Source organism: Cuculus canorus, chromosome 1 (assembly GCF_017976375.1).
Source record: "Cuculus canorus isolate bCucCan1 chromosome 1, bCucCan1.pri, whole genome shotgun sequence".
Classification (NCBI taxonomy): Eukaryota; Metazoa; Chordata; class Aves; order Cuculiformes; family Cuculidae; genus Cuculus; species Cuculus canorus.
Window position 1 is genome coordinate 21,487,798 of NC_071401.1, and position 25,975 is coordinate 21,513,772.

At 37.5% G+C, this 25,975-nt stretch overlaps 1 protein-coding gene across 5 annotated transcripts in view; it reads left to right on the forward strand.

Annotated features, from left to right (window-relative positions):
- The window catches only part of WASF3 (WASP family member 3), a 78,802-nt gene extending 56,728 nt beyond the window's left edge, over positions 1–22,074 (forward strand). For 3 of the 5 annotated variants that reach the window (XM_054087717.1, XM_054087727.1, XM_054087712.1), the window contains 7 exons: positions 3,388–3,522; positions 5,753–5,906; positions 7,836–7,953; positions 13,410–13,585; positions 16,514–16,780; positions 18,420–18,790; positions 19,508–22,073. In XM_054087717.1, coding sequence (XP_053943692.1) covers positions 3,388–3,522; positions 5,753–5,906; positions 7,836–7,953; positions 13,410–13,585; positions 16,514–16,780; positions 18,420–18,790; positions 19,508–19,665 — 1,379 coding nt within the window. In that variant the 3' untranslated portion in view covers positions 19,666–22,073. Of the gene's footprint in view, positions 1–3,387; positions 3,523–5,752; positions 5,907–7,835; positions 7,954–13,409; positions 13,586–15,481; positions 15,649–16,513; positions 16,781–18,419; positions 18,791–19,507 lie in introns of all 5 variants that reach the window. The other 2 variants (XM_054087737.1, XM_054087745.1) reach the window with 2 other exon arrangements.
- Positions 22,075–25,975: the final 3,901 nt, after the last annotated feature.

Here is a 25,975-nt window from a genome sequence, read left to right on the forward strand (position 1 = left end):
CTTTTTTTCTATTATGTCTTCAGATTTGGGTTTGTTTGCAGCCAGCTGGCTTGGAGCACCGGCGAAGGGAGTAACATTCGGTATGAAACTGTGCACTCCAGTCAAGGTTTTGCCTTATATAATGGGGTTCACCTCCACTGGGGTGGAGAGAGTCTGCTTGGGAGAGGATTGGGAGCATTTGCAGCCCATACCTCTTAAGTACCATGATGCTTTACCTAGTAAACAAGGTCAAGTAGCAAAGGCTTTGAAGAGAGCTTCCACAAAATACTCACTTAACTTTTGGCAGTGGAGTTTGGTCTGATGGCTGCAGGACTCCAGCCAGTAAAAACTACTCTCTGCAGCAGGATCTGTTGCACCGTGGTTTTGTTCCGAGTTTTGCTTATGTGTATATAAGGGGAAGAAAGACTAAATTACATCTGATAGGAGTTAAAGACTAAATATTAAAAAACTGCATATAAACTCTTTTATTGAGCTTTTCTTAATTAGATTTCAGCCTCTTACATTAATGTACGCTTTCTGTTTCAAGTTGTCTTACTGCTTCTTAACTTCTTTCCTTTCTATGAGTCTTTCAATTTTGTGTATTTGGCTTCTCCATTTGTTCAGATACAACCCACCAGGCTGAAACCTTATTTCTACATGGGTATAAACCATCTGTACACGAGTACAGAGGTATCTTTGACCCATATGCAAGTGATACCAAATGTTTTTTACTTTACAGCATAAAACAGAGGAAGTGTGATCTGTATGAACTTAGACTCTTTCATGCCAAGAGCCGTGTCCACCAACTTGCCTCCTAGTATTTTCTTTGCGAGGGTGGGAGGAGAAGCAGCATGATTCTAATGGTAGTGAATCCAGTTACAAATGGATGGAATCACTGTCTTCTGCTCCATGTTGGGATAAAATGGTTATGTCATGGGGGAATTCCGATTTACAAAACAGCAGGTGGTTCTGTGGGACATTTCAGTCCCTGCCTAGGACCCTGAGGAGGGCAGTAGTGCAGCACTGGCTCCTTTTTGGGCAGCCCTGGTGTCGTCTTTCCTTCAGTGTCTTCCTTTCAGTGTAGAACTGGCACCTGAATGATGACATTGCTCTACCTTTTCTATTTGATAATGCATGCTCACGGTGTGAAAATATCATAATATTTTTAATGTACTGAAAATCTTTCTACCAATTTGAATCTGTTCTTACATGTACTTGTGCTGTGGAACAAGAAATATAAAGGAAAGCTGTACTTTCTAGAATCAAATATGTGAAAGGAATCTAGCCAAAGTAGTAAAACCCACGTTTAGGATCTTCAGACAAGCCAGCACCATCGTTGAATTCCCCTCCTGTTACAGCGCTGAGCATTTTGCTGACAAAAGATACCTTTGGGGCAACATATTCAATGAATTAATGCACAACTTCTTACACAGTATGTGAGAATAAATTGTAATTAATTCAAGCAGTGTCTAGTCTGTGCTAGAAGTGTTATAAACTGAGATGGCAAGATAATGTTTTAAGTAATTACTGTACAACTTGGGTAGAGGTATTATTTAAATTATTTGTGAAACATCAATCTCCAGAAGTATCTCACAATGCTTGGATATTTAATTTGTTTATTGCTTCATATTTGTTTATATAATTTATACAGCTCTGTGAAGGTGACCTGTGGAAATGCTGAAAAGAGGCACTTCTGTTAATTGACATTAAAATCTATTGAGAGAGGGGATTTGGTGGGGCAGCATCGTGACTAAATTTCCCAACTGCTACTGTGGTCAGAGAGAGAAAAGACTCCATTTTTCCATTGATGTTTTTTAAAATGAATATTCAGGTTGCCTGTATGTTGGGAAGCACCTCATGTTTTTACATGACTGCCCTATAGTACTAAAATAAGCTCTTAAATTGAAAGAGATATGCTTGTAACTGCAGATAGTTTTTTCTTCTTATTTCTTGATAGTTAAAGCAACTAAAAGCATGGTAATAGAGGAAACACGAGAGAAATATTACTTTATATCTAAAACTTATTTCGTCATGTTAATCAGAATAACATGTTCTAATATTACTTTACTTTGTCACTGTTTTTACTGACAACCCATCTTTCACTTGTTTTAGATTAGGACTTTTTTTAAAAAAAGAAGAATTCAAAATTAAAGCTAGTATGTTGCCACAAATCAGCTTTATCATTTATTTTGTCTCCTGAAAGACAACTGACGAGCACCTGTCTTCTCAACTTTGCGAGGAATGATGTTTAATCTGGGAATGCAGCAGTCTTCTGCTCAGTGTGCTGATCTCTATACATTAACATAAACTCACAGCCATTAAAGTCTATTGATGTTTTGAGCTTTGAATGCAGGTGACTAAAGAATGTAATACCTACTTTATTAAGCTGTAAATTTGAAAAGGTGATTTGTTCTGTTGCATGGAAAAAACTCTTAATTTGCAGTAACTAAATCAAATGGGGATTATAATTGAATCTCATCTACCTACTGGGGAGCACTTAAAGAACATTGGCACAGGTTTCCTGGAGAAGCTGTGGAGCCTTCATCCTTGGAAATATTGAGAACCCAGCTGGACACCATCCTAGGCAACCTGCTCTGGCTGACCATGCTTTGAGCAGAGTGTTGGACTAGATTTTCAGCCTCCATTACTTTGTGGTCATGCAACTTCTGTTTTGGAGAGGGAGGAGGTTAAGGAGGTTAGAAACCAGTAGGCAGCATACCTTGCCCATCCACCTTCCATGTATGTATGAAGTAGGCCTTGGATACATTAAAGTATCTAACATTTTGGGTTATGTTTTAGATGATCTTACATTTACTGAAGAAATCCGTTTCTGGTGAAGTCTTCTAATCAAAGCAAGACAATCAAAATAAACATTATTTTTCATTTGTAATTCACAAACAGAGCTTTCAGGTACTGTTTTAGTGTTGTCATTCTGTCCCTCCAGGTAAATGATCCAAGGAAGGGACAGAACCTGTTGACTTCCTAAGCATGGCTGTTTTCTATTTTGAGCTGTGATCTCCAAATGCTCACAGGATGAGATCTTGATTGATTGATTTATTACATCTGTACTTTCCTTTGTAAAGTATTAAGATTGGTTGATATGGTTAAACTTAAAATGGCAACAATTGCTATTCTTCTGTTAGTTAATTCATGCTCTGAATTTGAAAGTATCTCTGTTTAAGTAGAAAACTAATCAGGATGTCAGGGGGAACAGATTTCAGCCAGCGTTTATGGCATATTTCGAGATTTTTGTACAAATATGTTTCCCAAAATACTGCTGAATGACAAATTGTTTTGATAGAATCTTACAGCAATTGCGTTTTATTAAAACGTCATGATACTGAAGCCATTTGTCTTGTGCTTGTAAGCTTTTAACAAAGGCATTTCTCTGTGTATTTTCTTACACAGGCAAACATGCTGAAGATATATTTGGTGAGTTGTTTAATGAGGCCAACAGCTTCTACATCAGAGCAAATTCCCTTCAAGACAGAATTGATCGCCTTGCTGTCAAAGTTACCCAGCTGGATTCAACAGTAGAAGAGGGTATGTAATTGAGCGAAAGCATTGAGACGGACCACAAGACCACAGTATTTAATTACTCAACAATCTCACTTTTCAAAGTAATCCTGAACCGATATTTCATCTTGTTTTCTCAGTGAGGCGAGCTGGGAAAAATCATGTTAGCAGAGCGAGAAAAAATGTTCTCGAGTCGTATAACTGTCTTCACTTTTGACTTAGTATTACTTCAAAAAGCCCCTGTAGTAATGGAGTCATTAAGCTGCCTTTTTTTCAGGGAAAACTTTTAGTTAGTGAATGTAATATGTCAGAAATTATTAAATCTAGACCTTACTGGAAATAAGAATATTGGAAAAAGCTTGAGTAGATCTATTTATTTATTTCAGGGTAGGGTAGTCACAAACTGTATTAAGTGTTCTGCAGTCACATAAAATGTTATAGTACTCTTTAGCTAAAAAAGGCATTATGTGTTTGCATCAACTAGGTGAAATTTACTTTAAAATGCAGTTACATCCTCTCTTGGTTACGTGTTTTGTCATTCACTTCATAAATACAGAATAAACCCGAAGTATTTAAGTAACATGGTTAAGTTGTTCAAAAGCACAGGGTGAGTAAAGCAAGTTGCTCTGCCTAGCTTTAAAAGCTGCAGTATGCTTGTTTGCTTCCCTGTTCAGTTACACATTTCAGCCAGCCACTGCATGTGCTCCCTGTTTGGATGATTCCTTCTGTCTTCCAGAAATTTAAAATTCCTCACATTTAGAAAAATGTAAAAACTTGTTACATCAGAATAGTAGTGTAGCATTTAGTCGGTAGTAGTTAATGCTAACTTGTGATATATTTAATAGTACTATTTATACGATTTATAGTTAATCTTTGTATTTTTTTTATAGTTTCATTATATTTAATACTACTATTAATGTCACTTAAATATTAATGTTGATATTGAATAGTGCAATATTTAGCTTTCTCTTTTTAGCTTCTTACTGTCTGAAAATTATTACATACCTAATTTTTTTCTGGTTTTGAAACATGCTAACTGGTAGAGTATCACAGGTCATACTTGCACCTTTCTTATGCTGTCTTAGAGGTCAGAAGCTACGTGGGAACATGAACTAAGCTATTATGGGGTCACTGTTTATAGAATGGTTTAGGCTGGGAGGGACCTTAAAACCCATCCAGTTGCAACCCCCCTGCCATGAGGAGGGACACCTCCTGCCAGGCTGCCCAAGGCCCCATCCAGCCTCGTCTCGAACACTTCCAGGGATGGAGCATCCACAACTTCCCTGGGAATCCTGTGCCAGTGCCTCACCACCCTTATAGTGAAGAATTTCTTCCCGATGTCTAGTCTAAATCTTCCGCTTTCCAATTTAAAGCCATTCCCCCTTGTCCTATCTCTACAAGCCCTTGTAAAATGTCTCAGTTTAGCTTAGTTTTTGAGGGATGTTGTGGTGATGCAATATGTGCAAACTCAATGATATCCATACACCGTGCTTGCTCCATGCTGATGAAAGTCATGAAGACTGACATCATCTACAAGTGCAACATGGCAATGCAGTCCTTATCAGAGGATTTTGCTTTTCTTTCTTTTTTTTGGATGTTTTGTTTGTATTATGGAGTACCTCCTGGTTAGTTTCCAGAGTTTAGAGAGTAATTAAAAGAAGCCTGTTGGAAAGGGAAGCTGGTTACTGAACTGCGTAAAGAAGGTAAGTATTTCTATAGAGAGGTGGAGGAAACTTAAGATGAATGTTCAATTATACGAAAAGATATTGGAGTTGAAGCTGTGGAACTGTGGAATCTCACAGGAGGCTGTGGAGGCCGTAATTTAATTAAACTTAGAATGGAGTTGCATGTGTATGGATACCATGTGCAATTATAAAATGTGCTGTCTAGCAGGAATACCAGACCTTGTGTTTCAAGCATAAATACAGTCTTTCTGCTATTGGAAGTCCAGTTTAACCTCAAAAAAGAGGAAATCTTTGGACATCTGCATATGACAGGGTTCTTGCATCATCTTCTGAGACACAGTCCAATTATTTTAAGTGAGGTTCTACACCAAGTGGGACTTAAAATTGATTCATTATGCTAATTCTTATATACCTTTGTGCTTAAATATCATGATTATCCACTGAAGAATAATCTTCCAATTTTCCTTCTATATTTTGCTGCAAATATTTTAAATAGCTAGTTTAAAATGGGCTTTGTTTATCCACTTATGTTTATTTCAGACCTGTGATAAATGTATTATTGTTTCCAACAGTTTCATTACAGGATATAAACATGAAAAAAGCATTCAAGAGCTCAACAATTCAAGATCAGCAGGTAGTTTCAAAGAATAGCATTCCTAATCCGGTAGCTGATATTTATAATCAGAGTGACAAACCACCACCTCTGAATATTCTTTCACCTTATAGGTATGGAAATATTCATTGTTTATGTTCTCGTAGTTTGCCCTTTATCACTTGGCTGTATGCAGAGTATATTTACAGCAGAAGTGCTGCATTGGTTATTGAGATTTGGGTTTTTGGGGGACTTCCCTGTTCACAGAGACAAAAATTGCTATTACTACACTTAAAATCCTAAGTTGTACCTGACAAAAATCATCATATCTCAGCATAAGTGCAGCACAGGATCAGAGCGCAAAGGCCACTGATTATATAAAAAGAAAATTAATATTGTACTAAACTGCTTTCTTGGGTTCATTTTTCCAAAAGCTGCATTTGTTGCTTTTTGCCTTCCCTCTGTTCTCCCACTTCCCTCTGACACACAAATGTTGCACACACGCAGTCTTTACCTTTTCTTTTCCTGGTTATTTACTTGTGAATAAAAGAGCAGCAGGACTTTGATTCCTGTTTTCTTGTTTTCTTTAAGCGTTTTTTTGTTTGTTTGTTTTTGAAATGAATATAGCTTGTCTTTCTGAAGGGTTGTGGACAACAAGTTTCTACTCTACCCCTCAACTTTAGAGAGGCACTAGATTGTGAGGCATCTATGTGTAAAGCAGTCACTCAATCTGTAGTAAATGATCTGGTGTTTTTCTAGGAATGACATAGCATTTGCAGTGTGTTTCATTTTAAGAGCTTTTAGTTGAAAGATAAACTTGTTAGATTATAGATAAAGGATGTGGGTGTTGCTGCTGCTTCAGAAAATGGTGTGTTTGTTTATAGGCATCCAGTTAGCAAGAGTTATGATCAGCTGTTCTGCATAGCTATGTCCTAATGTGTCTGGTTGATAGTGTCAGTGGCTTCTGTTGTTATTCCTGCTTTATTAGGAGTACTTTAATGAAAGTTACTTAAATCGTATTTCTTGGTAAGTCTTTTGCAGCTGCTGAAATGAAATTATTTATATTTACTTTAGACAAAGCTTAAATGAACTTCAGATTATAGTCTCACAAAAGCTGGAGGGATGGAAGAGTGGCCCCAGTCTACCCACTTCAGTGGGTTAGATGTTTGTAGCAAGGAGGTGTAGCACACTATAAGTAAGGAGTCGATGGCTGTGTGACTGGGCATTATACAAGACCTGTTCTCTGTGACATGCTCCCATGGCTGTAAGGTTCCTGTGTGCTGCATCTCCATTGCTCTTGATCTGGCTGGTAAAAATTAGTATTCAGCTGCCATCAGAATTTTCCCAGGAAGAAGTTAGGACCCATGGCCATAAGGGATTCTGAAGGGTGCTAATTTAGCAAGCTAGACTGGGGTCACTGCCACATGCTATTTGGGCCAGCTGCCCTGCCATGGTGGCTCTCCTATGCTCATTGCCTTTCAGGAGTTTAGGATATTGGGAGAATTGACCCCATGTTACCAGAACATGGGGTCAAATTAGTATTTGATAGCATGTCTTTTTTGTGGTGTCTTAGTCTCGGTGTCACTGGTTCCTGCTGCCAAACGGAGCTGGCAGGCCCAGATCAGCTCTGTCTGAAATCCTCCTAGAATAGTTTGGGATTCAACCTTTCAGTTGCCACCCCTTTCCTACCTCTTCCCCTAGTTAGAAGGGTCCTGCTGAGAATAGTGACTGTCTTCTGCTTCCTGTCATAATGGTGAAGGTTCTCAGACCTACCTTGTTTCCAAATTCAGATCTTAAGACCCATCTGGATTGAGCCAAATACCCCTTTCCCAGTTCTTTGGAGACAGTTGAGTTCCATTGTTACATTCCTCTGCCCCCTGCATGTCCTGCCTTGGCAGCGATCTTCTTGCAGCACCAGTAAATTTCACTTAATGTGCTTTAGCATGCTGTCATCCTCTAATGCCAAAAAAGATGAAGCTTAGATGATCATCAAAGCTGAGTTTTGTTGGTTTAAAAAAATACTAATTCATATTTTCTTAGCTTTTATTCTACTGTATTTCCAGGGATGATAAGAAAGATGGATTGAAGTTCTATACTGATCCTTCCTATTTTTTTGATCTTTGGAAAGAAAAAATGTTACAAGATACTGAAGATAAGCGAAAAGAAAAGAGGAGACAAAAGGTAAAAGCAGAAACATAATAGCAAATGTATGTATTGCAATTTTGTGTATGGTTCTCTAGACATAAAAATTAGTAGCTCATACTTAGTTTGCGTGCAGGGAAAGACATTCCTCTTTATACGTGGCTGTTGAGTCTGTTGGTTCGGTTTTTACAGCTCATACTGTAAGACTCATGTCTATTTTAAGAAGTTGGAAAATTGAATTTTGGGAGTACTGTACTTATTTTCCAAGATACTTTCTTTAATCCTTTGCCAGTATCTGCTTACTAGTACTCAGCAAAATGGCCCTGTTGTGCTTTGGAAAAACACACTGTGATTTAGGGGGGAAAACATAAAAAAGGAATTTGAATTATAGTTTCCTATATTTTCATAGTTTTTTTTTATCCAGAGTCTTCAACTCCTGTAGGAAAACGTAAACGTACCCAGAAATGAATATTTTATTGGATTTTTTAATTCCTTGATAGTAACTTGTCACTTTTCTACACTTGTTACAAGTTAGTAAGATGATAATACACAGTACAATTATTTGATGGTTCAACAGCGAGAGAAGATTATTTTGGGGAGTAATATTCTCTGTTTCAGTTTAACACGAACAGAAAAAGGCTTTTTCAGAGAAAAGTGTCTTTAGCCTTTCTGGAATATCTTCAGCAGTTAGATCCAAGATGTGCATTCTGATGCAATCAAAGATATCTATAATGGATTTTAGTTCTGAATGAAGAAATTACTTGCTACTTCTACAGCTTCTTTGTGGTCATTTTTTTATCAAATCTGAGGGCTTTAAGACTTTTTAAAGATAATTCTGAAAAAAAAGGTGAAGAGGGAAAGTTCGAAGCAATGATGGCCTGTTTGATCTGTCAGAAGGTGCCCTTTTAGGTAGGTTCCAGGAGAAATGATTTAAAATAAAAGGAATCTAGACCCAGGTGCACAGACTGCTTGGTGGAAATAGAAGGAAGCTATTTGGTTTTCAGCACATGCACGTGTATATGTGCATATGTATACATAGCATATATATTAGCATATATGTGTATATATAAGCAGGTATCGTAGTATATTGGCGGATATATGTGAATTATACACATGTACCAAATGTCTAATACATGAACATACATGCTAATGTAAATTTGTCTGTACATCATGTGTATATTATATGTGTATATATATGCTGATATGTGTATCTGCTTAGAAATCCAATTGTAGGGCACAGCTGGGAGGATTTACTATTCTGTTTTTGTAAAGTTCTATTAGTTCCTTGTTCCTGTTGCTGGACAAAACTTTGACTGCAACATTTTTGAATAGAACATTACCTGTTTTTAACCAAAATATTTCTTGAATTAACAATTTTAAAAGTTCTGGAAGAAATAAATTGAGCCTTGCTGTCAGAAGTATGATTCAAAAATATTTTCTGTTTGGATAGGTATCTCAGTATTGCAATACTAATTAGAGCTGAAAAAAAAGAGTAAATATTTTCAGTAGGAGTTACTGTCTAAAGCAATGTATTGGAAAATACTCATTTGGTTATTTCTATAGTCATATACAAATGTACATGCAAGGTTATAATCCTACATTGTTCTCAGTATGATAAGTCACAGAGCTGACTAAAAGACCAGAAATAATTAAAGCAGCTTCCGTTCTCTAGTTTAGATGGTTTTGTTTTTTTTAATTTTCATTCTTATTGTGAAAAATATATAGGGATAATTGAAGCTTTGAGGTTTTTACCTCCCACCTTTCTCTTTCAAATTTAGATCTTTTCACTAGCGAGAGGGATAAAAAGAAACTATCAGCTGATAATTTTGCCATTCTGATTTTAAACTGAAAAGGAAAACCACAAAAGTTTTAGAAATAAAACCAACAGGATATTGCTTGAATTTTCTTTTGATAGCTTTAGAGTGATTTTTACAAAACCACTCATATATAACTTGCTTTTAGATGTATTTTAGGTAACACTTCTCGCCTGTTTCCATCCATGGTATGTTTTTTTATAATTTAAATTCTTATTACAGTCTACAAAGTAGATGTAAAACATGCTCGGTTTGATTCATGTAGGATTATAGCCATGCATCACAGAAATACCCCTTGATAAATGCTACCTGAAGTGCTATTTGATCTGATTAAATATATATAGCAAGACCAACTGAGAAGAAAGCAGCACAGATTTGTATTTGCATGGGTGGGTGTCACTGTGACAGGGAGAGATCTGCCTTTTTAACTTTCCAGAAGCTGATGTGCAAATGAGCTCTGTATGACCTGAAGCCTTTAGAGAGCTGGAAGGTTTGTGTGGGATGTCTCACAGGCACCGTTCCGTTCCACAGGTTGCTTAAGACTGTCGTTTGCTTTTGTTCTTGTCCTTACGATAGCAGTGACAAGGGATGAATCCGGAGCATCTATTGACAATTTTGTGGCTGAAGTTGTATTTTGAATCTACTAAGAGAGAATTCCTTGGACATTTTATACTCTACAGAAGCACAAAGTATGAAGGTTGTTGGGAAACTGTGCAGGTGGAATAGATGTTTATTGTTTAGCAAATTATGAACTCTGAATCCAATTGCAGTCCTACTTAGCTGACCAAATATAGCTGGTTTTTAGATTCATTTTTCCAGGTGGTCAGTGAAGCCTGAGAGTATTCCTTGCACCAGAGAATCACTTTTCCGATATTATTTTGGTCATTTGCCTTAAATGCTTTAGCTGTTGCAGCAAAAGGTTTATGAGGAGTTTGATTTTCCTGCTTTCAAATATCATGCTTATTTAATGTTTCTATAGTCAGTTTAAAAAATTTCAGAATTTAACACAGGCTTTTTCTGATTTGGCTCTTTCATATCAAGTTTTTTTCAAAAGAAAACTAATTTTAGTTCTTTAAGCTTAAAATCGGTGGTGTAGTCTGTTTATTTTTTACTATCAAGCTCTCAGTAGACCAGTGCCTAAGAGTTGAGTGCAGTTAGTTTGACTTTTGTATAGATCAGTCATCTGAATTGAGTGGCCTTGGTAGACCAGTTGTTAACTGTTGGTTAACCAAAGGAAAGTTGTTCTATGTTCTTTTTAATTGTTCCGTAATTTTTCTGAGGAATGATTAGTTAGTGAGATAAGTACAAGTCTTTAAATTTGAAGGACTTGTATTTGAAAAATCATCCTCGATGACTTGCGATTGATAGGAACTTGTAAATTTGTGAAGTCGGGAAAATAAGTTCACACTTCCAGTTTTTTTGAAGTATTGTGAATACTTACTGAAGCTACTTTGTTACTAGCTCTTATTCTTTATTAAGACTCTTGAAATATCATTTGCTAACCCTTGATGCAAATATCAAAATTAACTTAACCCTGTTTGAAGGCTGTAATATTTGTTGTGTTTGCTGAATTCCCTTCCTGCCAACAGCTGAGTGATGTACCTATTTCCTGGCTTAACCTACAGCATCTGCTTGTCTGCTGCAGCTTCTGTTACATTTGGTTAAAGGAAGCAGGTCTTCTTAATATTGCCTAACTTTCTTAAGAAATACTTCTGACTATAGGTATTTTTAAAGGCTTCAGCTCAATTTTCATTGTCCTATGTACTAAAACTAGACCTGTCACCATCGTTTGTTGAGGTAGTGAGGTGTATGAAGTTAGAGGTATAGGTATAGGCGGTTTTGTCAGCTGCTGGTAATTAGCCTACCCCACTGCTTTGGGAGAAATTAAATGTTTTGGAGATGTATTTATATAATATTTAATAAAAAAATCAATACCAGAAAGGTTTAGTGTTGTTTGAGTTAAGAGTTCCAGCATATTTGCTTTGGCACACTTACAGATGCACAACTAAGCTTTCTGTTTATTTTATGTTGTTTATTTATACATATATATGTATTTACCTTTTCAATTAAAAAAGTGGTCTCTTTAAAACCAAACTTTTAAATAGGTCATTATATGTAAGCAGTTGTGTAAGCACTCCTGATCGTGCAGGAGTTGTATCAAAATTATTATTTTCTGAGGAGCATTGTAAGTTAGTCAAAAAGCAGATATTTACTTTATCTGGAAGCTTGCATGAAATACATAGTAGTGGTCCTTAGAGGGTAGAGTTGCTGCTCTGTGAGAAGAAAACGCTAAAGCTTATTTTCAGCTAAACAAAATACTTACTTGTACTTTATTCTCAAATCTAGCATGGTTTAATAATGAAATCTTAAAAAATGAACCATGATAGAAGTCACAAACTAAATCACAAAATTTTTCCCGCAATCAAATTAAAATGCTTTTAACCAATATTTACTTAACCATAGTGATTTATATAATATTTAAAATAAAGCATGACGAAGTCAGTCTCTCTTTGGCTCGATTTTTGTATTAGGAAATTTTGATGTGAAGAAGTGGTATTAAAGGAGAAGGTAAAATCTTGCATAACCTGGATAAAAAAGGGTGGGATTCTAGAAGGTTTGGGGAGGAAAAAGACTTTATAAGAAGTAACTAAGAACCAAAGTGATGATCTTTACTTAATATGGATCAGATCAAAAAGGGGCAGGAGCCAGGAATAAGCAAGTGTTGTTGGAACTTAAAAGGCTGTTCTTTATAATTTTTAATTTTAGCAGGTGCAGATCAGCATGTCCATTATATGGAACAAGCGAGAGATCCAAAACAAGGAGAAGCAAGCCTGTTGTTGTTAGTTGCATAATGCAAATACCTAGTTTCAGAATTGACTCTGTGCTGTTTAACAGTTGGAGTAAAACACCTATGTTTATCTGTGATCTACATTTTTTCTTTTTGGTGATGCTCGCTTTCCAACTATTATCCCTTATGTGAATGATAGATAAACACTGACTTTGATTTCGCCTGAAATTATAAAGAAATTAAAGAAACCTAAACAGATGGTTTTTCCATGAAGCTGCCAAGCTGTAAAACTGCACTGGATATTACTGGGTATAAGATAACAGGAAACAATGATGAGGAAAAAGTAGGAGGAATTGTGGTAGTCAGCTCTAAGAAGGGAGAGAACATCAAAACAAACCAACAGATTTTGCATAGACTGTGAAATAGGAAAGGGTTTCTGATTTTTCCATACTTCAGGGCCTCTGGTGGTTGTGGCCCTAACAAGTAACCAAAACAACCCTGAGCGTATTTAACAGATTCTCATAAGATCGTTTTGCAGAAAGAAATTACAAGTGCTTCAGGGTGGTCTAAATAAATGGCATACTATGTTAGAAGAAATTAAACTTTCTGGCTTTTGAAATTGGACAAATTTTTGTCTGTATTGGGAAAAACAGTAGGTCAGTATCACACTGGCGTGTGCATCCACCAGAAGGACAAAGCAGCAGTCTCGCTACTAAGGAGATTCATAGCTTGAGGAGACTTTCTCATTTTCAGTGCGGAGAAATTTTATGAAGATTTGGCTTCATCTGTATATCTGGTCTTATTTCCATGCAATCTAACTACATTTTAACCAGCTTTTTTCCTTTCCTTTTTTTCTCTCTTTGCATGCTTTATTTCTTTTGTTTGAACATTAGGAGCAAAAGCGTATAGATGGCACCACCCGTGAGGTGAAAAAGGTTAGAAAAGCCAGGAACAGACGCCAGGAGTGGAATATGATGGCATATGACAAAGAGCTTAGACCTGACAACAGGTTGTCTCAAAGTGTGTACCATGGAGCATCTTCCGAGGGATCACTGTCCCCAGATACTAGGTCTGTTTACAGCAAAGCTGTTTGTTTTACCACAGTTGTATGTTCAGAAACGCCGAGTAGAATTAGGTGTTTTTACAGGCTGGAAATAGTTAGAATGGACAAAACATATGTTGCATGTTTTGAAGTTCTTATCAAAATTATTTTAAAGCACTGATAACACAAATTCTGCAATTAATGCATCTTTTTTCTTCCTTAGCTTCAGATGAGCATTTTGTCATCATAACGTTATTCACTGTAGTGAAATAAGGGTTTGCTGTATACTTTATATTTGATCCTGAGTAGTTGTCACTACAAAAGCATTTAAATCCATCTCTACTAGGTGTTACTACTCCTTCTTTCATGTCTAGTTTGTAGTCTGTAATGCTGCTTGTAGCTTCATAAATATTCTTCTGTGATCAGGCATACTTTTGCCTTTATCAGAACGCTCTAGTACGGGAACAGTTCAGCTTGATCGATGTTGTATTTGTCTAAAAAACAAGCTACAAAACCAGCTGCAACATTATTGCTTGAAATGGCAGAAATCTCTGCTTAGAGACACACAGCAGAATTCATCTTCGTTGTCTAAGAGTCCCTTTGAGCTCAGTGGGAGTTACCTTCTCCTGGTGTGCATGTAATTCGAAGTTTGTTCTCTAAGCTGGTCTCACTAGAGGATTTTCCCTCATTTCATCTTTCTGTCATGGTTAATTGCTAGCAGTAATGTTAGGAATAAATAATCTACCAGAAAAAGTATGTGACACTTACTTTAAAACACACAATTTAAACACACTGTTTTTAAATTGTGGAGTGGCTAGGTTGAGGAAGCAGCCACAACTCCAAAAGCATTCACTGATTGATACCTTTAGGCCACTGTCTAGTGGAGATCAATTTAAAAAAAAAAAAAAAAATCTGCTCAGAACTTTGCATCTATAATGTTTTGGACTTTATTAAGTGTAATTGTCTTGTAACTGAAACAAAAAAAATCAAAGAGAATTGCTACTGCTGTTTCAATAATATATCCAGACCCCTTCTCTGTCTAAAATCCCTTAATCACTAATTATTATTTTTTTTACAGCTTGTAGTGCAAAACGTTGTCTCCTGTTTGTCAGTCTGTAAGGTATCATTAAGACTGTTTTCCATATGTTGATCTGGTAAAATGACATCGGTGTTCAGCTGTCGAGTGCAAGATGTGGATTTTTGCATCATCTCACAGTTTCTTTCATGTGTTTTTAGGCTTTTTCTGGCCTTAACACGTTGCTTCCAGGATTTCTGAGTTTAAATGGTCATATTTAAGTGATTTGTATTTGCATCCCAGCAATGTCAACGTGTATTTGACTGCAGATAACCATAATACTTGTGACTCACTCATAGGATTTTTTTAAGCAGCAATTGCAGGGGGCATCACCATGTTGGATGTAGGTGTTGAGGTATGACAAGTAGCTTGTACTCCTAGGAGCCTTTCAAATTTTATAGCGCTTGGAAAACTTTAGATTTCAGTGAATAAATATCAGTGATTGAATCCTGAATCTGTGTTTTAGATGCGTTGAAGGTTTATTTCATGAGTGGCAGTGAGGTGGAGAGAAGGCTTTCTGTTTTTTTATCTTGTGGCAGTCTTAGCTACAGGAACTGAGCTATAAAAAAATCCCCATTCATATAGAAATGAGTACTGTTTTCAGAGGTGGTTTTATGCAGACAGCTACTGAATGAGCAGTGTTTTATAAACAGTGTTATATGATAACATTTTTAGCCAAAGAAGTGTGTTTGGATGTATTGTGATTCTTTCTTAATGCTACTGTTGAAAAATGAAAGCTCATGTTTCTTCTGGTTTGCTATTTGTAAGTCTTGTGCGTTAAACATTGACATCCACATGTCCAGGCTGTGGCAATTTACAATGTATTTGTTATACTTATTGTGCTTTAGAGAGAGAAACACAAGCTGAATCCAAACAGAAACCAGCAAATTAATGTGAGAAAAGTAAGAACAAGAAAAGAAGAGTGGGAGAGAAGGAAAATGGGCATTGAGTTCATGAGTGACGCAAAGAAAATGGAACAGGCAGGAAGCATGAAAGAGGACAAAATGCCCAAAGGGTTTGTCATTTTGTTTTACTCAAAGCCCTGGCTTTTTGTTGCTTGCCTTGCTTCCAGTCTTACAGATAAGTGCATCAGTTTACTGTGTCCACTAAAAGCCAGTCTGCACGATTGTTCGTTACTAAAACAACTATTTGCAGTAATCGGATGAAGAGATCCTTTTGCTCCCTCTCTTGGGCTTATTTGACAAAGCATCATAGACTTTGTATCTTTATGAACTCTCTGCTCAACTAATATTTACATTTCCCAGTTTCTCTAAGCCTTTCCAGCAAAATTAATTGTGCAAACAAAATAAAACGCATTTTCTAACTTTTGAAGTTGGTTTCCTCTGCTTTGGTAAAATACATCTTTCTGCATAATTTTGAGTGCTTGCAGTATTGCTTTCCTTTTCCCGCTGCCATTGTTAACTTAAGGCAGGCCTGATAAGTATTATCATCCATCAATGGACTGTCAAAATCATTGACAAAACCAATATGCCTACTTATGGCTACTACAGAACTTTAAAATCTGGAGAAAGCTCTGATTTTTTTTTTTTTGCCTTTTTTTGAAGTCTGCGTTATAGGAGGACATTCTGCATGCAGCTGGCATGCTGGAATATTGAAAACACTTGGTTTAGTCCTTATATGCTGACTTGTCAGACTTTTATTTTCAAGTTGTCTTAAGCTGAACCATGTTTTTTCTTGCATTTGTTCTTGTGCTTTCTGTGGGCTCAGAAGGGAATGGTGCTTGATGATAATCGGGGAGTCGTGTTGCAAGATAAATAATTCTGATTGCGTTCTTTTTAGCTTTTGTTGTGAGCTAGTTAGATAATACCATGTTTCACTTACATAATCTGTTCTTCTGCATCCATTTACTGTAATTTTAGGTCCCATGCATCTGATGTTACAGATTATTCTTATCCTGCTACTCCGAATCATTCCCTCCATCAGCAGATAGCGATGCCTTCATATGGAACGGGAGATGGTCCACAGTACATGGCAGCATCCCAAAGCCATGAGCATGAATACAGACCACCTTCCACCACTGTGCGACATGCTACTTTAAACAGACCTCAGCAACCACCTCCGCCACCACCCCAGCCTTCAGATGGCCAACATAGCTCAGTGCCACCTATGGTGCCAGCAGAATATGGGTAAAACTGCTGATTTATTCCAGTGGATTCTTGACAAAACTCGAGGGATGCATGATTTTCATAACCATCATAACATATAATGCATATGCGCAAAAATACCCAAATGCATTACTGGTCTCTCTGGGGAGGACAGAAAAAAAATTGGTATAATTTCCATGTGTGAACAGAATTTAATGAAGAAATGGTGAAAGCAGAAATAATGAACTGTGTAATTAATGTGGTGAAAGCAATACGCTTGTAAAATATTAAGGGCTCTTAATATAATATTGCAAAAGGGATAATTTTCTTTTAAAGTGGAAGATAGTTACAGTATAATTTGAGTATATTTTAAGTTTCAGGAAAGGTGCAGAAAATGTATCACCGAATGCAATTAATGTGACAGTCTCTCACATCCCTGAAGTGACTTATAACAGAATTGGAAGGGATCTCCTCAGGAACAGAATCAAGTTCCTTACTGCCACACTCAACTTCATAATTCAAAATATGGGTTTATCAGACTCCTGTGTAGATATTTTACCTGGATGCATTCAGCAGGAGGGCTTGCTCCAGACTACTGACTGACTCTCCAATAGCAAGAAAACACCTGTTTTCTAACCAGTGTTTTCTAACTGTGCCTGTTTGTTCTTTTGCTTAATTAGCTTGAACTTTCAAGTTGTAACCCCAAGAAAGTTGTAATCATTCTTGCCTCTGTCCTTTCAAACTAAGCAAGCCAAAGTTTTTCAGCCTCACTTGATTCATCCTGGGGTAGCGTTTGCCTGGTTCATGACTGTATCATGCTGTAGATGACTCAGTGGTTGACTGCTCTAGCCTGCATTTCCTCTGTTATTTCCAGTTTATAACAGAAATGCTTGTGCTTAGTCCCCAGGTCCGTGACCATTGTCAGTGTATCACAGCTGTCATACATTGACATGTATGACTGAACATCATCAGTAACTTCCCTTTGACTCCTGACTCCTATTATATAGTTCCTTACCTACTTCATAACTCTTATATTAGCTCCCATTTTTTCTGCTTAAGAAGTCTTCTAATGACATTTTCACAAGGAAATTTTCTCCTCCTTGTTCCTCCACTTTAACCATCAATCAAATGTATCAATTTAATTAACTAATATTTGAATTGATAAACTTGACTAAAGAAGCACATGTGATGCGTGATATACCTTTGGGTAAATCTTTCCATTTATGCTTTCCATTGTCCTCTATGCTTATCTTTTTTCTTCTCTCTTCATATCTGTTCTAACACTTTGTCTTCTATGGTAGTGATATGTATAGTCTGCAGCTTTCTTGGTGCCCCCCTTCATCATAGGCACTGTACTTCATATTCTCACCTGGTAGATGCTCACTAATAAATACAGCTTTATGTGTATATAACAAATAGAGCAGGAGTATTAAGATAAAAACCTCACTCTGTGGAGCACTGAAAGAACACTGCCTGTAACTTTGTCACCTGCCTAAAATCTCAATGTATTAGAAGTATTTGACAATACATTTGCCTATAGTCAGTCGCGTATTTAACTCAAGTTTAAATTCCTTTTGATTTTTTTGTTTTAGCTGGGGTTGGATGAGAACAGTTTAAGGGGTAGTGATTCTGTAAATCCTAACTTTCAGTGCATTAAGTGTTTTTGTTCTGTTTTATATAGGATGCTTCCAGCTCAGATGGTGGATTATTACAATCCTACTGGTCCGCCCCCTCCACCTCCTCCCCCTATGATTCCTTCAGCACAAACCGCATTTGTTAGTCCCCTTCAGCTTCCTGTGCCACCTTCCCATTCTGGACTGGTGACTGGCTCTGCATATGCGGCTACTCATCCTCCTCCTTCTAGTGGGCTGATTGTCACTGCTCCTCCTCCTCCTGGCCCACCTCCCCCTCCTCCAGGCCCTCCTGCTACAGGTTCATCCCTCTCTTCCTCCCCAATGCATGCTTCTCCAGCTACGGAGGCAAAACGTCATGAACCTGCACAGCCACCAATAAGTGATGCACGGAGTGATCTTCTTGCTGCCATTCGAATGGGTAAGTGGACACTGAGTCTATCTATTTCTGATTTTTTCAGTGAAAGCACTATGTTTTCATGTCATCTGAGCTTGTGGCTTCTGTTCCCAGCTAGGCAGAGTGTCATTAAGAGACTAGTTTTAACCACAAGTACCCTGCACCTATTCTAATGTTTGTCACCCTGACTTTGGATTTTTTTCTAAAGCCTAACGGTGTGCAGCTTTGTCAAACATGCTGCTCTAGTCTTTGTGCGGGCATAATCAAATGAAAACAATAATTGTGTGCTCGTTATGTAAAGGAGCCAGTAGTGATACATGGATGGTTGTTTCTGAATAGAGTCGCCCAACACCGGACTTCAACCCACTGATTTTTAACCAGTGACTTAATGGTTGTTTCCATCTTTGCTTACAATATGGAGCTGTAGGGCTGATGGTATTTCCAAATATAACTATGAAAACCATCATCTTCAGATCAAAAGGACGCGTACGGTTGCGAATATTTATTTTTAACACATTGTTGGCAGTTTTAGAAATCTGGAAATATACAGCCTGTGAGAATAGATTCCAATCTACCTTTTTTGTCTTTCTCCCTTCTTGACTGAGAGAAACTCAATGGTTTCTTTTTGTTTTTCCCTTCTTTTTGAATATAGTGTTAGAATACAAAAAGCTCACCGATAACAATATGAAGTTTAAAATCTCTTGTTCAGAAAACTTTGTCTGAGAGTGATTGTTTCTACAGGAATTCAGCTGAAAAAGGTGCAGGAGCAACGTGAGCAAGAAGCGAAGCGAGAGCCTGTTGGAAATGATGTCGCAACCATCCTTTCAAGACGCATTGCCGTGGAATACAGCGATTCTGATGATGATTCAGAGTTTGATGAGAACGATTGGTCAGATTGAACCTAGTCCAAGCCCAGTGACAAGTTCATGAAATCCTTGGCTTCGGTGATTGCTTTTGTAGCAAGGTGTGAAGCAGGGCACTGATGTGTATGAAGGCTAGTGATTGAAGTGCTAAAATCAAATTGCTGTAACTGCAAATGGTGTAGCTTAACAACTCTGGTAATAATGATGTGATTATGCTTATGCAGATCAGAAACTTGTCTTACTTTCAGTATTTACTGTGTAATACTTAAGTGCCACTAAATGTAGCAAATCACGTGCTGTGTGCAAAATATGCTGCAGTTGTTGCACTGTTACAGAACCAGCATTTTATTTTACTTTTCTGATCGTGAAGGGATGAAGTATATTTTTTTGACTTTACATCTTTATTCTTTTGATTATGTAAGCAACCCTTGATACTTGTGAATTGGTTGTTAGTCTTTGAGGGCAGTTAACTGTATAACTAAGTGTTGAGTTCCATAAAGCTAACTTTTAGCTTATTTTATTTTTATGCCCACCTTAGTCTATTTTTAATCACTTCTGGGCTTATTTTGCTTTTCCATACAGAATTGGTTTTATGTAATCTTCCTTTTAATATTAAAAATGTAGCAGATGATGAAGTGTATGCTTTGAAGAATGAATACACGTGATCCAAAATTAATATTTTGCAGGCAGGCTGGATAAATTTGTAACACTGCCAGCTCTAGGCTAGCTGCTTGTTGGGTAGGGCACTGGGGCGTCTCAGGTAGGTAGGTAGCAGATGCATGTCCCTGTTAAAAATTAAAGTTAAAACGCCCATAGGGCTTTTCATTTTATGATACAGATCAGCTAGAAGCAAAGACTTCAGGGTAGACCTGATTGAAGCCATATGGAGAAATGGTACTTTTTCTGTTATTATTGAAAATGGGAACTATTGTCAGTCCAGATCTAGCAATCAGGTACGCTTCAAAAGTATGAAACTTAGTCTTTATGCCTGTAGGTATAAATGTTTGTAAATAAGTTTTGTTGCTGTTGATTTGTATCTGTAGATAGTTTTCTGTTTCCTGTAGCACGTTTACTCAAAACTACTATTACTTTGAATGTATTTCTTTCCCAGTACATCCCACTGATAATACAGTTTTAATGGCTGTTTAGGTACCATACCATATATGTACACTTCTGTCCTCCTTCCCTAGGAACAGTTGCTGCCATTCTGTCTCTGTTTGGTTTAAAGATAATTCCTTTTTCTTTTACTCAGTACAGTATTAAAATGTCTTTTTGGTTGATTCTCTCTTCTGGGCTGAGAGTCAGGCTGCTGCTTGGCCTAATGAGGTTCTTTTAACTGTATTCATAGTAGGGGAAGAGTTCTTTCCTTACTAGATTGCAATTTTAATCTTTGTAACTGAAGTCTGTGTAATTCAGATCTAACATTTGGTAAAGCTCCTTTGTTCAGTGAGGCCCTGTCTGTTCTCAAAAACAAAGTATGTAAAATAAAAGGAGAAATGGGAAATAATTATCTAACTTGTGTTTACACAATTAACGGTTTTAGTCCTGAGAGTGTAACAGTCTAACACGGTGTTTGCATGCAAACTAATGGCTACTTCATTGCTATTTATTCTGCGTATGATTTTCCAGTCTGTGGTGGCTGTTTTTACAGTAGGGTGGTAACACGCTGCCTCACTGTTGGTGTTAAAGTTTATTACACAAAGTAGGACCAACCTCTGTGTAAGGGTGAGCAACTACAGCTCTTGTTAATGGGTGGCAGCTAAATGTATTCATCTGTTTCAGCTGGAACTGCTTTTGTCTTTGCCTTAAAATACAGAGGTGAAGTCTGCTTTATTGAGTGTCCTGCAGCCTGAGGTCTGTGTGTCTGCTGCCAAGGACAATTTAGGCCATACTTTGATGGTGGTTTTCATCAAAGTTTGAGAGATGGTTTGTTCTGATCATCACAGTGCTCTTGCACGATGTCTTGTAAAATGATTCTGTGGACAGGTAGGCTAAAATTGCAACTGGGACTGCAGTGTTACATCCTTGTCTAGGTGGGGCAGGTGCTCTCCGTGTTCTTTTAATACATGCTGGAATGAAGTATTTTGGAAGAACGTTCTTTCCAATCTACCGAAATTCGATAGGATTGAAGATATATTTTATGATCACAGAAGTTGGACATGTCTGAAATTTTGTAATTGATGTTAATTTTAAATAATAAACATCAAACAGGCAATCAGTTGTGGCCAGTTCAGGTAGTGTATATTTCTCCATCACAGTAGCCAACCTGTTTTCCTGAAGCTGCAATGTTGTCATATTCCTTTTGGTATTTTATTAATAAAATGTGAATTGAATTTAGTGATGTAAACTAACCATATTCTAGGCTGTTTTTATTGATTTTATCATACTTTGAGTTGTGAATAAGTAACGAATATGAATAAAATCTCACTTTTGAGACTGTCTTTTTCCTTACATTAGTAATATTTTGCTATTAAGCTTTATCCCTTATCATTAAATAATGGAAATGAAAATTGTAAGCCTTCCAAATGCTCTCTGTGATCCATGGAACCATGATGTTATGGGGACTGAGGCTGGACTCCACAAAACCAGACCCCTTTGAGGTACTGCTGCTTCTCCTGACATGCATACTTAGTTGTTCTTTTGCACCTTGAATCAAGCTTCGTGCTGAAGTTCTTGGCTGATGTTAAAACAGGTATTAATCTCCCCATAGGTAGCTTTAATTTTTTAATTTTTTTTTTTCAGTGAAATGTATTAAACAAGAGCTTTGCTCCCAGAAAGAACAGGGCAGAACGTGTGACTTGAGGGAAAGGGGGCTTGATAATACGTTTAATAAGTCTTTGAAGAAATGTAGGTTGATGACACCAAGCACAGTACTGTAAAATGCAAATGCGTATCTGCTTACTACAAACGTATCTGTTTGATTTACAGTTAAGTGTCTCTACTACACAATTGGTTTATGTCATTCTCCCCAATATGACATGATAAGCCAATTCTGTCATAGATTAGCCTAAATGTGAGCTAAACAGGCATGCTTATGTATCTTAGACTTGGTCGTTTGCTGGGAAGTTGAATTCGTCTTTAATCTGTTCAGCTGAAAATTCCGGTATCTGTGGTTAGTGTTTAGGTAATTTAGAGCAAAGACAACAATTCTACATAGAAACTGAATACGTGAGCTTGCAAAGTCACTCTTAGTAAGGTGTTTTTAAGTGCTCATTTATAAGTTGGAGTTAGTATTGACGACCCCTTGGCCTCTGCAGTTTTTATGGTTGTGCATACATAGGTGCGCGCAAACAGAAGAGGCAGCTCTAGTTATGTACTTAAACATTGTTAGTGTGTTCAGTGCTGTACAGGGAATGACAATAAATGATGAACTCTGCTAGAATCCCTCCAGCCTTGGCATCTGTCACGAAATACATGGAAGTGACTTAAGCTTACCTCTGAACAGCCTTCCCAGTTCCTTTGGACCTTAAAAGGAAGTGTGGAAATTCCAAAGGACTGTACACTTCCAATCAACCATTGTCTTTCATTAGAGGCAATTAGAAAGAATGGGAATACTGGAAAAAAGTCCTTTGGTACCAAACAGGGAGAAGGAATTTCATGTTTTGCTTTCTGTAGTAATAGGTGGAGGATAAGGGTGGTTTCTTGTGTGCTGTCAATTATCTGTAGGCTGTTCTGGAGAAATGTGTTTTCCTCTGTGGCTGATGTAGAAGTGTGATCCTTTGTGTGGAAAGCAGTCTTGTAAGTTTGGGCTGGGCTTTTCTTTCAGCTGTATAAGAAAGTAAGTAGCTCTTAACAGATTCTTGGCTAAATATAGTTGTCTTTAGAGATTAATCCTTACTGCTGCAGATAGAGAAGTTCTTATGTGATTAGCTGGTGCAGGGAGTACTTCTGTGCTTCTCCCCTTGTAAGGGGTTACATGCAGAGTGCTATGGAGATTAGAGTTGAGAGCAACTGTTTCTGAGATGTCTCAACAGCTTGTCTTGGTGTTGCCTTTGAGTTGCTCACATGCTGTCATGCCATGTGAAATCTAGCTGCTGCACTCAGCAATCACTCTCATTGCTAATGCAGTATATGTTGAAAGAACGGAGGGTTGGGAATCAGAGTGTTACCGTATTGATACCAGTCAATATTGAGCAGTCTGTCCCATCTGCCTTTGAGAGGAACCCTAAACAGGAGTCCTACCAATGTTACTGAGGGAGATGGTAGAACTTGCCTATTTTCTGTTTTCTGAGTAATCCTGCTGTTAATATTTTATTTCTTTAGCAAATTTAACTTTCTAGTCCCTTACCAGTTACCTTTCTCTGACTTGCTGAGCAGCTTGTGCCCATAGCTTTTCGCCCTTCACAACAGTTCCCAGCTGATGTAAAAATGCCTTAACTCTTCTGAAGTCAACAGCCCAGTGCTGATTTTCGCCTGCAGCCTGTCCCTCTACATCCTGCTCTCTTGAGTCTCTTCCTTCGAATTTTTAATGGGGAATTGGCATTCACTGTTCCCATTCACTGAATCAGCAGGACTTTTGGTTTGGTTGGTTGGCTCCACTTTCTTTCCCTTGAATAGATTTGTGTTCCGTGGCTGTGCTGGTGACAGTGGATGTTACAAGGGGTGCTGTTTCCAGGTATGAGCCTTCCTCCACAGAGGATGATGGTATCAGAAGGATCATTTATCATAGGTTCAGCTTAGCAATGAATATTTCCAAAGTTACTGTTCATTCCAGCCATGTGAAACCTCACCTTAACTTTGCTTGGGATGGTCTTTCAGACTTTTCATTTTCTCTGGTCTGGTTTTGTGGTGGTTTCAGCCACACATGGATTGGTGCCTTTGTCTGTTCTGTCTAGGTTTCCTTCCTAATATAGAATTCTTCCTAAAACACTTTTTCCTTAGGGTGTCTTCACAGAGCTGGCTAAACAGCTTCCAATTACCATTATGTTGTGAATGTTATTTACTTATTTGAGGAAGAAGGATGTCATTTTGTTTTATATTCCCAGGATGGCTGCCACAGTAACACTTTCTAGACTGTCTGTAAAAGCTTCCTTATAGACTTATTTCTGTTATTTCTGTTGATGGCACATTTTCCTTTAACAGAGGTTGACAAGTTTTGCTTAATGTAGTTAATGAATTTTTTTGGGTTGCTGTGAAGGTCTCTCATGTAGGTGCATCAAAATATTTAATCTGATTGTGACAAGAGAACAACGTTAAAGTATGATGCATGCAATGCTCTGTTTCAGTGAGTACACTGAAATACTGATATATACTTGGATCTTGATGATATATATTTATAAAAATGTCAGCGGTTCCTAGGGGCATTTGGTGTTTACTTTAAAATATAGGGATCCTGCTGGCTCATTGCTTCTCCTGGTAACCAGTCACTGATTTGCCATAGCTATTGGAAATCACCATTGTGACACTTCAGAAATCTTCCTTAAAAGATGAGCAAGGTAATTGCCTTGTACCCCACTGACTTCCAAATGTTTATCTAAAAAAAATAGTAGTTGCCTCACTTTTGTTCATCCTCTGTATTCTCTTCAACCCCGCAGTGACCATCAAGCCACTCTTTGCCTTTGAAATTATTTAAGAGCCATCTTCATTCCTGAAGTTGACATTGTCTTTCTAGGATGCTGAATTTAGGTCTACCACATGCTTTAAGTAAAAGATGCTCCATCCATCTCCTGTAGTGCCCCTCCTGACCTATATTCCTTGCTGTGTTTCTAGAATTTATATGAATTATTTATATGGCTTGATATATTTACTTTGTACCTTGCCGAAAGAGATAATAAATCCTGACTTTAGGGATTTTCAAGCCTATTTAAAAATATACTAAATTGTGAGACAGCTGCTAACAACCGGAATTATTTGAGATGCGAGACATGGGAATTGTCCAGCTGTAATGTTGCTTCTTAATGTGCTGCCAGATAAAAAGCATTTCAGTACAGGATGCCTCACTTAAATGGGGACAGTAACACCACAGACCTGTGGCATTTTTCTGTCTCATAAAGAGGAGTCAGGAAAACAGTGGTTATTTTTTTAGGGCAGAGGTGGGGAAGAAAAGAAAGGCCAGGATTTTTCCTATGCTAAACAATAGGAGAAGATATTTCAATGAATAATTGATGATACTTCTCTTTGTATTTGTTTTATTTTATCTCCATAGAGAAACACCCACTGAATGGTGAGGCTACATTTTAACCTTATCCCTGAAGATCACCTAATCTATTTTATTCTTTTCACCTTATCAGTTGCCATATGTAATGACCTTTCTCTTCAATGCAGCCATCTGCCTGCTTCAGCCTTTATTTCCTTCACTGATCAGATGAGACATGAGAGTACAAACGGCACTGGGAGTGCTGCTGGC